This window comes from Penicillium chermesinum, assembly GCF_028974085.1.
Source record: "Penicillium chermesinum strain IBT 19713 chromosome Unknown utg000005l:1.0-4115287.0:1.0-4118363.0, whole genome shotgun sequence".
Taxonomy (NCBI): domain Eukaryota; kingdom Fungi; phylum Ascomycota; class Eurotiomycetes; order Eurotiales; family Aspergillaceae; genus Penicillium; species Penicillium chermesinum.
In genome coordinates this window covers 1678483-1693535 of record NW_026695315.1, presented here as the reverse complement: position 1 = coordinate 1693535, position 15053 = coordinate 1678483, and the positions used below count along the sequence as shown (strand labels likewise).

Genomic DNA, 15053 nt, shown 5'->3' with positions numbered 1-15053 from the left:
GGGAAGGGGGGGCCTTTAGAGCATGTTTACAGAACTATATTAGGGCTTCGAAGCACTGCTCAATTTCCTTGAATCGTGACTATAAGATGATATATCACCGGGTGAAGTGACAGGGTCAAACACATCAAGGGGATGATATATTATGAGCACTCGAGTGAGGATTTGAGAATTTGAGATGCACGGATCTCTAGGACTAGGGTCCAAACACCGTTCGTGCTGACTGAGACAGATGTCAGATCCATTGCGCATGGTTATGCGTCACCGCTAACTTGACATTACGTTGAAAATGAGGCAGCCAGGTTTTGAGCTGGGTCGGTTTTTGAGTTGTATGATGTGGCTAATTCTGAATGTAGAGTTCTGGAAGGGGGAAAAAGGTTATCTCGAAACTCGAGGAGCCAAATGACGTCTGTTTGTCAATGCAATGTCGTGAAATGACCTGGCTGCATCGCGGATTGGGATCTGCGCTACATCTCTCGTAAGGGCGGGGGTTGAGAATACGCTACGAGGGAATTTACAAAGACTCTAGGACGCATACGAATGCAGTGATTCAGCAGTCTGAATTGCCATGTCCCATTTTGTATTTAGATACGGACTAGCGTTCATTGTACAACATAAAACACACGGTCTATACAGCGGAACAACAGCACGAAGGTTGTCCGGCGTCCTGAACACCGGGACGTACCATCGAGCAAAACAGGACCACAGACCTTCTCTAGATTCGGAGGTATCGTAAAAGATCTAGATTGGCTAGTTGAAAGTACGAATCAAGGCATTTATCATCATCTCTCATCAGGGTCATAATAGACGGTGTGGAGGTGGTGGCAATGCAGCAAGCGGAGACACGAAGGATGATTATTTGATATCGAGCCCGCGTGCTATTGCGTCCAGGACTGACGGAAATAGCTTGAATCCATCGGCGGCGTCGAATCAGCATCGAAAAGGCCGGCAGGCCAGATAGGGATCGTATCGTTGGCAGTGGGTGCGGAGTACATGTCTTGCTGAGGAGCGGACTTGGCTTCCATTCCCATGTTGGCCTGCAGCTGGTGCTCCAGCGCGGCCGTCGACTCATTGGCGGACTTGAGGAAATCATCGATGTTGATTGACTCAAGATCATTCGACGACAAAAGTTGCGCTTGAGGCAGGCCGACCAATGAAGAAGCAGAGCTGATCCGAAGTTGGTCCATGTCCGAGGCTTCGCTCACGCTGTGGAGATCATGCATGTCATTGCTACCAGCGTGTCCCAGACCGGGAAGAGGGCCAAAGTCGTCCGCTTCGGAAATATCCCCCGAGGACGACGGGGGCTGGAGGCCTGAGGGATACGAATTGTAATCGAAACTGGCGTACGACGGGGTCTGGTTGCTCGTAGTCGCGGGGGCCTCGGAGTAGAGCGGGAAACTTGACCAGTCCACCGACGGCGCGCCCATGCCAGATGACCCGATCGGCATCTCAGAGTCCGGAGACGTAAAATACTGGTCTTGAAAGGGATCCTGGAATGCCATACAGTTGATAGGCGAGTTCGAACTCGTCGTAGGAAACGAGGTAAAACTCGAGACATCGAGAGGCGGAGGCACGCTAGTCATGATTTGCTCCAGAGGGAATTTGTCCATCGTGGCTGGAGCAGAAGTCGGGTTGGGCACCCCATCTGTAGGCTTCTCGGGAGCGGTTTGAAGATTGGGAGGGGTGAAATTATCCAGGAAGACTTGGTCTAAGCTCGGGGTTGAAGTGGGTGTATCGTCCACGCCCGACGCAGGAGCACTATTAGGAGAGCCCTGCTGGGATGGTTGCTGCGATTGGGGCAGAGGCTCCATCGAGAGTGAGAGAGGTTCTTGGACAAAAGGAGACTGGGTCAAAGGGAGGTGGTCCACCGAACGGCGAGATACGTCGGTCGGGTGGTGGATGGTATGGGATCGTGGGATTGTATACGGCAATCCGCACTTGTGGGCCATGTCATTATGCTTATGGGCGGGCTTATGGTGACCGTCCCGGAAGATCGTCAGCGTCGACTCAGACTTTGTCGACGTGAGGGGGGGCTTCCGCGGGAGCTCGGCAGGAACCGACGGTTGAGAGATGGGCAAGCCAATCTCGGGGACGGGGTCTAGATGTTCCTTTTTCAGCGCGCAGGTACAGCGCTGGCCGTGGCAGCAGCCACAGTGATGGGGATCCTCTGTATATTCGCATCAGAATCAAGGGTCTAGGGAAAACCAGTGCCATTGCTCACTCAGATCGCGTTTTTCACCATGACCGTCGGACGAGTCGGACTTCTTTTTCTTGTCGCCGCACTCGCACCTGACGTGAGTGGTTCGAGACTTGCGTAGACCGCGGCAGTGAGTACATTGAGAGACTGGGCGGCCTTTCTTATTGATGTGGGTCAAAGGGCGGTCTATGACCAGATCGTTAGCGTGCTGCGGTTACCCGAGGCTTTAAAGATCGACCTACCACTGTGGTGACAGCTGCTAACCCGGTGACCCCGGACGCAAGCTTCACAAGCCCACTTCTCACCATCTATTAGCATCGCGAAGGGCTACTGCGAGGCACACATGCGATGAATCGCCAGATGGTAGGAGCGTCGAGTAGGAGTAGAATTGGTATAGAATAGATGCGGTCCAAAGGACTACAAGAGCCGTCAAGGCTAGGATAGGTTCGCCTCCTTCGAGAAGAGCGAATCCTAAGGTCGAATCGAACAAAAGGGTATCTCGGGGTATCAAAAGGACTCCCACTGCGCCGGGGAGTACGTCACAGAACGCCGATCCGGCAGTATAAGGCAGATGGTGTTGCCACTGAGGGTCGCACTGTGAAGTTCGCGAGGGGCGCGACCGAACGAATAGATTGAGGGGGAAAACGAACAAAAAAATTATGGAATTGGCGGCGAGGAAAAGGGTCGAGGTGGCGGAAGCGGGAGGTATAGTAAGAGAGGAAGGGAGGCAGAGAGGAGATGGGGGAACTCAAGGGGGACCAAGCCTACGCACCGTTTGGCGCCGGCCGTGAGACAGGACACCAAGTACCGGTAGTGGCGGCCAAAACAAAGCGATCAATATAGAGAGTTGGAGGAACACCCTATACATAGAAGAAGGGAAGGGCCTAAGAGAGGGAGGCGAGGGTTAATAACGGGAACGGGATTTTCACACTGCGTCAGTGGTGGCTGTGGTTCGCCGGAGGGAGGCACAAGGCACATCTTTACCAACTTTACCTGCCTCTTACGCCCATTACAGGACTGTGACCGTAACTTTTCCATCCTGGCGCTTTGCCCGTTTCAGTGGCCCTTTGCCCCGTACTTCCCGTGCGCAGAGATTCTCAGGTTTAGCTGGCCTGCTCGGGGACTGCGTCAGGTTATGCACATCCTGACTCCGATGGTCGATGGGTGGACTTCCGTTCGAGAAACTGAGGGAAACCCCGGTAGATTGTTCCACCAGAGTTATCACAATGTTTCTATTTGTCAAACGCTTCCATTGCTACTGCGACTCCGTTTTAGACATTGTACTCCTTGGACCAGTCCCGTATCTGTTGTCCACTACGTGGCGGTCCCACCAACACTGGGTCTCTCGATACAGTGCGGGTTAGGGTTTCAATGACCCATACTATCGCCGACCAGGGTTTGGGGCTAACACGTTTGTTCAGATTAAGATTAGTAGTGGCATTTCCCAAAATCAAGCACGCTGGTTCAATTAAACTGTTGCAAACAAACCCACGAGAGCCGCCGTGTCCCCAATGCTGCTACCTTGATTCGCCAACCTCGCCGGCCCCACGAGGCAACGATTCCATATCCCGGAAGGCATCAAGACGGCATGTTCTGCAGTGTAGATCGTAAATAATGGAGCAGTCTTCGAAGACGCAAAGCAAATAACAATTCAAGAGGTACATCATTCTACGGCTTTTATCCGAGGATGGTTGACCCAAAACCCTCGCGCATTGGCCTTACGAACTGGAACCCCACCAAAGGATGGAGGTCGCTAGTGAAATCTGGGGCCGCATATCCATCCTTGGCTATCCCAAACCCCCCCCCCTGCGAGAGAGACTGTTTCAAGGTCCAGTCCTGTGTAGAAAACCCCCAATTCGCGTGTCGACAAAGACTCCCGGGTCCCAACTCCGGGGAAAGGAGTCTAGGGCCTCGCACCTGAAGCATGGCGCTAACCCCATACGCGCACCCTACATAACCCGGAGAATCTTCTCAGATCCCTGCAAGGCGCACTGGGGCACGATCACCATTGGCGGAGTCACCGCTGTATGAGACCGGCCAAGGGTTGCCTGAATCCTGGGGCTTGCAGCGGAATCGATTTCCTCTAACGTTCACCCAAGACGCCATGGAAATTTCCCTCCCGAAACAAAGCACGAGTCAAAACGGGGTCGGCAGGACCAACAAAGTGCCCACGAACCGCTGGTCAATTTACAGGCACGGTACAGGACTGCGTGTCATAGCGTCGTTCGCGCGGTCCCAGTGTCGTCAGAGGTTCTGCTTCGGGCGGCTTGCAGGGCCAAGTTTGGCGCCGGCCAGTTGGTGGGCCCTGATCTGCATCTGCAACTAAGAGGCCGCAGAGCCAATCGCCGCACCTTAGGGAGTGGATTCCGGTTTCTGAGGGCTTACCGTGACGGTACGCGGGAGGGGGGCCATTGTCGAACCCAATCAGCTCTGCGCTCCACTGGAATCGAAAAAGGCACGAAATACGATCGGGATGCGCCTTACAAATGGCGTTAGTCTTGTCGAGCTCGAATTGTTCATTGGATTCATGTTGCCCGATTTTGCCCTCTGTCACCGATCCCTGTAGGGCTTGGAGATTCAGCATTGTACCGGAAAATTTAAATTGCATTAGGCCAATGTAGTTGAGCGTTTTATGGGTGTAATAGTGACCTGAAAGAGACGAGATTGCTTTGTCTTGGGTATGCGCTCCAGAGCCTGCGGGTGATTGACGGTCCCCGAATCTGAGGATGTTTGAGTATGCAGCAAACCCAAACCTCTGAAAATTCTGACAGGGTGAATTTGCCGATGGATGACTTCAGCAGCTGGCTAACAGAGGCGGATAGCATTATTATTAGCAAGATAAGGTTTAAAGTTGCCCTCTACAAAAACAAGGCCGAGATCGTCGTCTGGATTTCAGTTGCGACCTCGTGGTAGAGTTTGGGGATCAACATTCTCTCCATTCAAGATCCGTAAAGCTAAGACCCAGAACAGAAAGTTTACTATGTTTTCCACACTGCTTATGGAACTTGAATGAAACTTGAGATTGACTCGGAATCAGTCCGTAGTCAAGTCGTCTAATTGCCTTTCCGGAGCAAGTACTGGCATCAACAGGGAACTGCCGAGCATGTTATTTCATTTCAATCACCATGGCTACTGCTGTTACTTTGATAACTGGAGAGCTGACGCCTTCTAGTTGACCGACGCCTAGCTAACTGTTCGAATCATGTCAAGAAGCCGGATAACTACTAGTTATGGCTTAGTTATGGTAGACCGAGCTTGAAGCAGGCGTGCAGATTATTATCGTCTAATGGTATTGGCTATGTCATAACTTTGTTTAAGTGTGAAATTAGGGGCTATGAGTTGATAAATCCATTATACAGAGAAAGGAATTTGGGTCGGTTTTCTACTAAGATGGCTAATCCAGAGAAAATCCTAGGGAAAAATTATTCGGATCCCCGGGGCCGGACTTGGCTTATCCCGCGAAATTTAACTATGCAGCAGCGTCATGGCATATTCTGAGGTCAGGGCCCTTGTGGCGAACATTAAACCTCACCTCATAGTATTGAAATACAGCTGAAAACCAGAAATCCCTCTTTAGCCTCAACATGACACCAGGCCTTGGGGGCCATAGAAGCATAGCTAAGGATTCCCGCGCGACAGGGCGGATCAGCGATGGAAACGGGGAAACAGTATAATCCGCACTGGAAGTACGGAGCGCGCAGAAACAAAAGGCCGACGAACTATAGATCAGAAGTCTATACGGAATTGTTTATTCTGATATTGTAACTACGATCAATGATGTTGGTGTCGCTGAATGTGGTTGCGCAGTAGCCCCTGTAAAATTCTCCCGCGCATCTTAGCAGATTGAGAAAAAAAAAGAGAGAAAAAATCCTGTGACCTGACGCGACCTCCCATCCTTCCTCCACCAACTCCGGAAATCCGCTGCCCACCACCCACCCCCTCCCTTCAACCTGTGCTATCGGTCATTCTTTTGCGATCTTGATGAATCATCGGGATCAATCTGAAATGGCTTCTGGTAATTCTTACCCTTCTCCAAATGGAGGGCAGATGGCTCAGGGTGCGATGCCGTACTACAACCGCCAAATGGACGAGCTCCTGACTGCGGAGCTGTCGCGCGACTCTGCTTCTGGCATGGGCGATGGCTCTGGGAACGGGGTTCATCATAGCCAGGGAATGGTCCTGGGTTCCTCAGGCGCTGGTGAGCTTGGCCGTCCTTCTTCCGAAGACCACGGTCATCAACACATGATCCAATTTACTCCGAGTCAACAAGTCGGCGTAGACCCAAACCACGATTTGAGCTATGGCGAGCAGAGCGCGCGCAAGCGCTCCAAGATCTCTCGTGCCTGCGACGAGTGTCGGCGTAAGAAGGTATCTCACCGCGTCTATCTCCCGCGGCCGACGCGTCAAGTCCCTGCTGCTTACCATATAAATTTTCTGCCCTATCTCAGGTCCGGTGTGATGCGAGTTCGGAAAATGGCCTTGATACTTGTTCAAATTGTCGACGTCTTGGTGCTGTTTGTCAATTCAGTCGCGTGCCGATGAAGCGCGGACCGAGCAAAGGGTACGGAAAGCACAGCCTGCAAAACGCGCCGAAACAACAAGGCTAATCATGATTCCTGTTCTAGCTACATCAAAGAACTCGCTGAGCGCCTGCATACTCTCGAGAGTCAGATGCAACCCGGCATCGGTCAACCCGATGTGCAATACCAATCCATGAACGATCTGCCCCGAACCTACCAAGACTTCGAATCGCCAGTAGAGTCCGGCTCTGCCACTCGCAAGCGAACGTTCTCGGTGTTTGAAGGCCTTCCAAGTTCATCTTTCGCCCAGCCGACCTTCAACCCGCGCGGATCGCAAAGTGCTTTCGAGCCCGAGTCGACAGCAGACCCATACAATGCTTCAGCGACCGCCGATGGAGCCACGAAGCCCAGCAACCCCTTCTGGAACCCGAGTGGCAATGAGCAGGACCTTCCAAGTGGTCTTGAGCTGGCCGATTTGCCCCGTCATGAAAGTGCCGATGACATGACACCCGTGAACCTCGACGAAGGTGCCCTTGACGCGTATGTGCAATGCGCCCTCACTCCTCAAACTATCGTGACCCGTTGATCTGACAGCCCACAGTTACTATCAAAAGGTGCACCCTCTTCTGCCGATTCTTCCGCACACCCGCCAGCGCACATTGGAACTTCTTCATCAATGCAACCGCGAGGTCCAAGAGACCTTTTGCTACGCATTGTACACTGTCACCCGCACCGACACTACTCGTCTTGCCGGCAATTTTGAGAAGGTCACATCATTCGACAATGCGCAGGATCTTCTGCTGTATTACACCAAGCAGCCGTTGATTGTCCATTCCACGGCAGTCAATTTGATCTGGCTTCAAACATTACTGTTTATGATCATAGACTGTGATTCTCGCGGTCCGGACAACTTTGTCCTCAAGGACGGACTTCCTAAACACACGCTTGTCCAGGCTGCTAGTAAACTGGGCTATGACTTGGCCAAGAGCCAGGGCCAGCTCAAGAGCAAGCGGGTCTCGGATCCTGATATCGATTCAGATGCTAATCTGACTCGCCGCAATTGGGTCTCATTGATCATTTTGAACCGGTGGTATGCGATCAGTGTGGCAGATGCGACTGTCATTGGGGGCGGCCAGGAGATCGGAGGACGTGAAGATGAGAGGGTTGTCGGACAGATCACCACTGGAATTGCCTGTAAGTTGCACCCCTAAGCCCAGGATCGACACCATCGTTAAAAGTCCTTTACTGAAACTTTCTCAGCATTCTCTACTTTCCTTTCAGAGCTTGTTACCCTGGCTACTGTCGAGCACAATGTCTGTCAAACCAACACTGGACTCGGCCGGATGGTCGGCGCCAACCTTGTTGCGTCTCTTGAACGTCTGGCCGAGATGGAGGACATTTTCAACGTCCAGGAGCTGCCAGAGCATGCCCGATCGCTCTTCGAGAGTCTCCAGTCCCAGCTCTACTGGACCGTGCGTCTTCTCATCAAGCGCCATGTTTTCGTCTATAGCCCTTATGAGATTATTTACTGCGCTCGCGAAGTGGTCAGCGAGCTCCACCGCGCAACCCTCCAGCAACGACTCGCAACACCCTTCGACCTGCACAGCCTAGCCCTCGCATCCATGACCCTCCTCGAAGCCACCGTCCTGCCCGAGCACGCGGAGGAGTGCTGGGAGTCTCTGGCCAAGGTCGAAGAAATCCTCGACAGTCACGCCAAACTGGCATCTGAGAGTTCCGAGTTCGGCTACATCTTTGGCACCCCCGGCTGGGACAACAAGATTCGAGTCTTCCTCGAATGGCGCCGCGCCAAGTCCCAGGAGAGTGAGCTCCAGGGTGCCGTCAGCGGCGAGAAGCGGGCGGGCTCGAGTGTGCCTCCCTTAATGGGTCCCAACGAGCAGCGCTCTCTGCAGCATCTCGCTGATTTGGCGGTTGCGGCCGATGGCTCTGTCAACCAAAACCCCTCCACTCCCCCCAGCCTTGGCGTTGAGGGTGATGCTGAGGACCCTAGCCTGGCGCCTCAGCTGTCTCAGCCACACGGGACTGGTCGTGTCGTGGTTGATTTCACGATGCTCACCAAGGAGGGATATCTGAATGTCTTCTCTGGCTTAATATACCACCGTTCTCGCTGAGTTTAGTGTGCGCTTGATTCCCGCGCTAATTGACTTTTTCGTCTGTCGGGCCCTTTTAGCTTCTTCGCTAGTAGGTAATATCCTTCCCGCTTGGCTTTTATATGCCAGCCATTTCGTCTCATGGATTTATATTGCGTTTTACTGATATTATAACCCCACTTGCGCTCTAATCAAAAGATTGTTTCTTTGGAAAAGAAAAAGAATATTCAGCGTGTTCGTCGTAAAAGCCATAAACTGAACCTTATCGCTATTGACTGGTTTTGCACGTACACCATCCCACCCGCATCACCCTGGATGCTGCACATCGAACACCATAGTCACTTCCGAGATACGCCCGTCTTAAAAATGTGATATAAATAGTTTAGCAACCCGGATATCCGTCCCAACTTCTCCACATATGGAATGCAGTTTAACCCCTCAGAACCGCTGCGGGTTGTTCTTCCCAAACATAACCCGCTTCCACGTCGCCTCCACATCCTCGCACAAGCCCAGAAACCGGTCATCCTCAAGAAGCTGGCACATCCAGTCCTCCAACAACGCCATCCGGTCTGGCGTCGGAGTTGCAATGTATGCAGTGAGATGGTCCTCCACAGACGCAGAGGCTTGCTGGGTCTCCTCAATAGAGGCCTGGACCGGGTTAGGCTGAGTCTGCCTGAGGGACTGCGAGGGCTGCGAAGGCTGCGAAGGCTGCGAGGGCTGCGAGTTTGGGATCGCCTCCTCTACTTGTGTGCTTCGCTGGCTAGATTTTAGGAATGGCAGGTCGCGCTTTGGAGGGAGCATTTGGTCGAGTTGGTCGCCGTGGTAAGCGCGTGCTGTCACAGGACGCGAGATGTGTTCCTCTTCATAGCGAGAGTTGGGGAGCGTGGGTTGCTCCGCGATTGAGGGTACGTATGGTGCTGCAGAGGGTGGGTATGCGCTCCTTGTTCGCTCGGGGAGGGAGCACGTACTTGTCATTCCGCTGGGTGAGTATTCGGTCATCGGGAAGAATGATGCTGGGTTGTCATTGTCTGATGTGATCGAGGTACTTGCGTATTTCGATGCGGTGGTCGGTCCGGGGAAAGAGGTCCATGAAGCAGAGGATGGTGGGCGTTGAGGGGGTTGGTTCGCGGTGACGCCTTCTGTGAGTGGGCAGTTGACTTGGCTCAGCCAGGACAGAGCTGTGAAGTAGTCACTGGTATTCACGAATTTGATTTGGATACGGACCGCCTATGAGGTGAGTTAGGAAGATCAATCTCCTGGTTCTCGGTCACCTACCAAATTCTCCCTGTGAGGGTATTTCACTGCCAGACAAGGGGACTTGACGACAACTGCAAAGGGAGGCTTTGGAGAAGAGAGGTTCTGAGTCTGGCGCTGGTTCTGGTTCTGCGTCGCCATTCGAATAAAGTGAGCCAGGTCGATCTCCTCCTGTGCCGTTGTGTCAGCTTTCTCTTTCCTCTCTGAAGCCTGTAGTCTGCAAGGTTGAAGATACGTACAAGAATTCCATCATTGCGCGCGATTCGAAGAATAAACCTTGCTGGACTTGAGCTGCTCTCAGGGAACTTTCGGAGGATACAGACCATGTCACCAGTGCTATTGGCGTGTGTCCATCTCAATGTACCGGTGAAATCGATTGGAGCGCTTGTGTGGGAAAATTTAGCAAGTGGGAAGCTTATTTCTTCAAAGATATCAGGTGGCCTTGTGCTTTTTGACATTTTATCTCGATCTCGGTTGTTCTTCCAAATCATGATAGATATGAAGAGGCGGGGGTTAGTGTGAGGACAATCAAGATCCCTTGGAGCCGGCGGTGCTTAGTATAGTGTGACTACCACCACAACACATAACATTATTATTCGTTACAGAGGCCCGGAAGAACAGACACATTCAACTTGTCTGTTGATTGGCCTTCTCCGCACTCCTCCATCGTAGTCGCGCTTCGATATATTCAAATGCAGTGTCTACACTTGTGGCCTATTCTGCTGGTATTATTCTTCTTGATCACCTTGACGGAAAAAATGAACTTTATGCATTAGTCACTCTATTGAACGGTTTAAAATTGGAGACTGAGGGTCTACCTTTCAATGCTACTCCAGCATCATACTCGGGCCATTATGGTGGCAATATTCATCTTTATAACCGATGGAATACTAGCTGGGCTACTACTAGTATAGAGCTTGAATAGAAAATTTGGCCAAGCGGCATTTGTATCTCCCAGTCGCGCATCAGTTGGCTGGTCGTGATTTAGCGGTTTAGAAGATGCAAAAGTAGTCTCAGGCCTTCGCTGATCTCATCATCTTCCTTTTAGTAGGAACGGGTATATTGGAGTGGAATTTGAAGGCGGCTTCCTAGGTCATTATCAATAGAGTCAGCTACTACGAACCTGAGCCCAAGTGAAGGGCGATAAAGCGACGCAATTAGTGGTGTCCTGATTGATGAACCAGAGCAAACCCCAAAACTGGGGTTATCTAGATCATCGTTTTTCTGCCAAAGATTTCACCGTTCCTACCAATTCCCTGATTAAACTCCTCAGCTTTTACTGAGGAGTTGAGGATATCGCATGTTCGGTGTAAAAGTACGACTCGGAGCATTATTCTCCAACCCTTGGTTTATCCGAAACTTGAAACCCCTCCCCCGGTGACATTGGGAATGGATGAGGACATTCGCAACTCATTGAAAATACTCGAGCCGGTCTACACTTGTTGATAGGACAGACCCGAATAGATCGCCTGCGAACTACATGATACTCAAGTTAGAGAAGAGTAACTTGACTCACTAGGCGCAAATTCTATGGATAGTTACCAACGTAGATATTAGGTAATTTGCGTCACATCCTCGGATAGGCCTTTGTGCTCCACCGCCCCGTGATGTCATGGTTATCAGGCACATGGTCGATCTCCTCCACCGCGGTGCCCGGTTCGGCTACGCGCTTGACGTTATTGTCCAAGGGCTGGGGAAACGGTGGGTCCGACTGCCAGATTAGCGCAGTAACATCATCGTGATGTCTATACGCAGTAGGATAGACATCGAAGACTGAGGCCTGGTGAAATCTCCCGTCTGGATACCGAGGGCTTAACTTCAACTTGAAGACAAATGGAGGGGATGATTATACGGGTCACGATCTAGATGTGGATACCGTCGCTGGCCCGTAAGATGGGGACAACAGAGGTCTCAAGAGATGAGGATATGGTTTGGAATTTTTTTATTTTTATTGTGGGATTCCTTTGAATATATACACAACACAGATACTGGAAAGAAAATGAAAATGCACCGTCGACATCATGCCTGACACTTCGATAACCGCCAAGAACGAAGCAGACCCAAATGTTGGACCCAGCTCTGCCGTAAAGAGGATAGACAGAGCTTGAAAAAAGGAAAAGGAAAAGGAAAATGGAATGAAAACACAACCATCATCACGCTCGTGAGGCAGCATGGTCGCTGGCACACCTATTAGGGGAAGAGCTTTGAAAGAGATTTCTAAATATGTATAGCGGGAAGATAAGGATATGACCCGCAGCGCAAGGGCTAGAGGGCGTGATGAGACGAAGGTGAGAGAATGGGAGGGCAACGTGCAGTCTCTCTTCTCCATGCACGTGTGCAGTAAGGTAAGTGGGGTATTGGTGTGTGCGACATGGCCAGGAAAGATGGACATTTCAAATGACGAACCGGCTAGCGGTCAGCCCTGTGTAAAAGAAGCGAAAGCCTGGGTAGACGGGATGGATAGAATCAATTGATTTATTCATCATCGTCCGATTCTTCCTTGCCACTCATCCAACCGCGCGACATCTCCACAGCTTTGGACCACTTATTGTACATGCGTGCGCTGGCTTTAGGGGAGATATGGGGTACGAAGGTGGCGCGGTTAGCGCGGTTCATGTATTTAAGATCGTTGAAGTCTTTCCAGACGTCGATGGCAAAAGCAGCTGCAATGGCTGCGCCGAGGGCTGTGGTCTCGTGCATTGCGGGGCGTTCAATGGGGATTTGAATAATATCTGCTTGCGTCTGGAAGGGAAATTGGATAAGCAAGTGTTCAGACGGCTTTGAGACACCCTTGGGGGTAATGCTTACCTGCATGCAAATATCCGAGTTACTCATGCCACCATCAACAGCCAACTCGGTCAGCTTCTGGCCACTATCCATCTCCATTGCATCTAGAATGGCCTTGGTCTGGAAACAAGCGGCTTCCATGGTTGCACGGGCAATGTGCCCTCGCTGGGTATGGTGGGTAATACCCCCTGCGATAAAAAAAAAAAAATTAGTTTCAATTCAATGAGACAAATGGAGAGGTGGAGTCGGGGGCGGGGGCGGAGGGGATGTCTTACAGATTGTTCCCTTGGCGTCGTCAATCCAGTAAGGAGCAAAAAGACCACTGAATGCAGTAACGAAGACGCAGCCTCCACTATCCGGCACGGTAGCAGCCAGATCACTCACTTTACGCGACTCGCGGAAAAATCCCATATTGTTCATGAGGAATGAGATACCACTGCCTGCGACCGCTACGCTACCCTCCAGCGCATACACAGGTTTCCGATCCCGACCAAGTTGGAATCCCACAGTACCCAAAAGGCCGTGCTTGGAGATGACAGGCTTTTCACCAACATTATAAAGCAGGAAGCAACCCGTGCCATAAGTGTTCTTGGCAGATCCCGGGGGTGAAGGCGCAGTGGCCGACCAGCGCCGCTGCTTGGTCACCGAGGCAGCTAGTGATAGGGACGCCTGCCAAGGGACCCTCATAGATCTCACCGAAGCCTTCCCGGTCCGCTGAGGGGAGAATTTCGGGGAGTCGGATCTTAGTGCGGTCAATGCCGAAAAAGTTAAGCAGCTTGTCGTCGTACTGGAGGGTTTCGAGGTTCATGAACATAGTGCGGGAGGCATTGGTGACATCGGTAACCAAGCGCTTGTTTTGGGGGCCTCCGTTGAGACAGTAAATCAGCCAGCTGTCGACGGTTCCGAAGGCAGCCCGACCGTCGTCATAGGCTGAGCGGACGTCGGGCAGGTTGTCCAGCATCCACCGTAAAGTGACGGAAGAGGGGTATGTGGACAGGGGCAGACCGCACAGATTTACCAGTTCGTCGGCGCCCGGCTTTTCCTTGAGCTCACGGACCAAATTCATAGTTCGCGTATCAGTCCAAGTAATGGCGTTATGCAGCGGTTCGCCTGTTTCCCAGTCCCAGACCAAAGTAGTCTCTCGTTGACTGGTGATCCCAACCGCCTCGATGTCGGCTCGGGAGTGACCTAAGGCGAGGAAAGTCTTCATAGCTTCTTCAATACAAATGAAAACCGACTCAATCAATTCGTAAGGGTCTTGTTCGTGCCATCTGGAAGGCGGGGCAAATTCTGTTAATTGGTATCCCACAGAGGCGGGGAGGGGGAAGCTCGTCTTCGAGCCACCTACCCTGGATGCTGATGAATTTGACGAAATTCGGTCTGATATTTGGCAATGGGAACTCCTGTACAGTCGAAGATAATAAATCGAGTACTGGTCGTACCCTGATCAATGGTACCAATAAAACGTTCCTTGAGGTCATCGCTTCGTCGCTCCTCGTCCTGGATCAAAGCGCGATCACCATCATCGGTCTCTATCGGGCGAATTGGCAGAGAGTTCTCATGTTCGTTGGCGAAGTTGCGGGGCTCATCCGCGGGCTCAGAGGCTCCGTCGACGCTCTCATCGTCTAGATCGAAGGGGTTGCGCATTTTGTGTGGGGGGGGAATAAAGGTGGGATGAGAGAGAAGTCCCGTAGGTGTAGAAGGGACGAAGATTCAGATGGGATCTGAGAGGAATTTACAATGCCTGGAGAACGAGGGAGAAAAAAGACTACAAGTGGCGGGCGTAGGGATGGCAATACAGCTTCCAGGAAAAGTGGAGCGTGACGTACGAGAGGGGGGGAGGCAACACCTGGGCAGGACGGGAAGATGACCAACAGGTTTTAAGGGACACCACGACTCTTTTATCCAGACGAGTGGGCCAAGCAAGAACCAAAAAGAAACGACCAAGGAAAAAGAAGGGGGAGGATAAGGTGGGGTTTGGAGAAGGGGGAGGGGGTTACTCAAGGTAATTATGGATTATTATTGACAAAATCTGGCAGAATAAGGGAAAATCTAGAGAAAACGAAGAAATTATGGAGATATGGAGATATGATTGCTCTGATTGCGCCAAATCCGGTTCGGGGTCTTTTTTTTTTTTTGATCAGAAGACCTCGTCACCTCCCCCCCCACTATTCCATGGAATCTACTCCT

At 51.7% G+C, this 15053-nt stretch overlaps 5 protein-coding genes across 5 annotated transcripts; 1 reads left to right on the top strand and 4 right to left on the bottom strand.

The window, feature by feature from the left end:
• Window positions 1-875: 875 nt before the first annotated feature.
• N7468_006803 (copper fist DNA-binding domain-containing protein) lies at window positions 876-2512 on the bottom strand (the record flags this gene model as incomplete). The annotated part of the gene is made up of 3 exons (XM_058476099.1): window positions 876-2164; window positions 2219-2380; window positions 2437-2512. The coding sequence occupies 3 exons, from the start codon at window positions 2510-2512 to the stop codon at window positions 876-878; spliced, it is 1527 nt and encodes a 508-aa protein (XP_058328989.1).
• A 1864-nt stretch (window positions 2513-4376) lies between these two features.
• On the bottom strand, window positions 4377-4778 carry N7468_006802 (uncharacterized protein; the record flags this gene model as incomplete). The annotated part of the gene is made up of 1 exon (XM_058476098.1): window positions 4377-4778. One exon carries the CDS (start codon window positions 4776-4778, stop codon window positions 4377-4379), a length of 402 nt encoding a protein of 133 aa, XP_058328988.1.
• A 1397-nt stretch (window positions 4779-6175) lies between these two features.
• N7468_006801 (putative C6 finger domain protein) lies at window positions 6176-8843 on the top strand (the record flags this gene model as incomplete). Its single annotated transcript, XM_058476097.1, has 5 exons — window positions 6176-6562; window positions 6643-6755; window positions 6820-7254; window positions 7316-7908; window positions 7975-8843. 5 exons carry the CDS (start codon window positions 6176-6178, stop codon window positions 8841-8843), a joined length of 2397 nt encoding a protein of 798 aa, XP_058328987.1.
• Window positions 8844-9260: 417 nt separating this feature from the next.
• Window positions 9261-10534, bottom strand: N7468_006800 (uncharacterized protein; the record flags this gene model as incomplete). Its single annotated transcript, XM_058476096.1, has 3 exons — window positions 9261-10049; window positions 10098-10247; window positions 10316-10534. 3 exons carry the CDS (start codon window positions 10532-10534, stop codon window positions 9261-9263), a joined length of 1158 nt encoding a protein of 385 aa, XP_058328986.1.
• Window positions 10535-12551: 2017 nt separating this feature from the next.
• On the bottom strand, window positions 12552-14510 carry N7468_006799 (glycerol kinase; the record flags this gene model as incomplete). The annotated part of the gene is made up of 4 exons (XM_058476095.1): window positions 12552-13051; window positions 13139-13516; window positions 13560-14134; window positions 14212-14510. The coding sequence occupies 4 exons, from the start codon at window positions 14508-14510 to the stop codon at window positions 12552-12554; spliced, it is 1752 nt and encodes a 583-aa protein (XP_058328985.1).
• Between the last annotated feature and the right edge of the window lie 543 nt (window positions 14511-15053).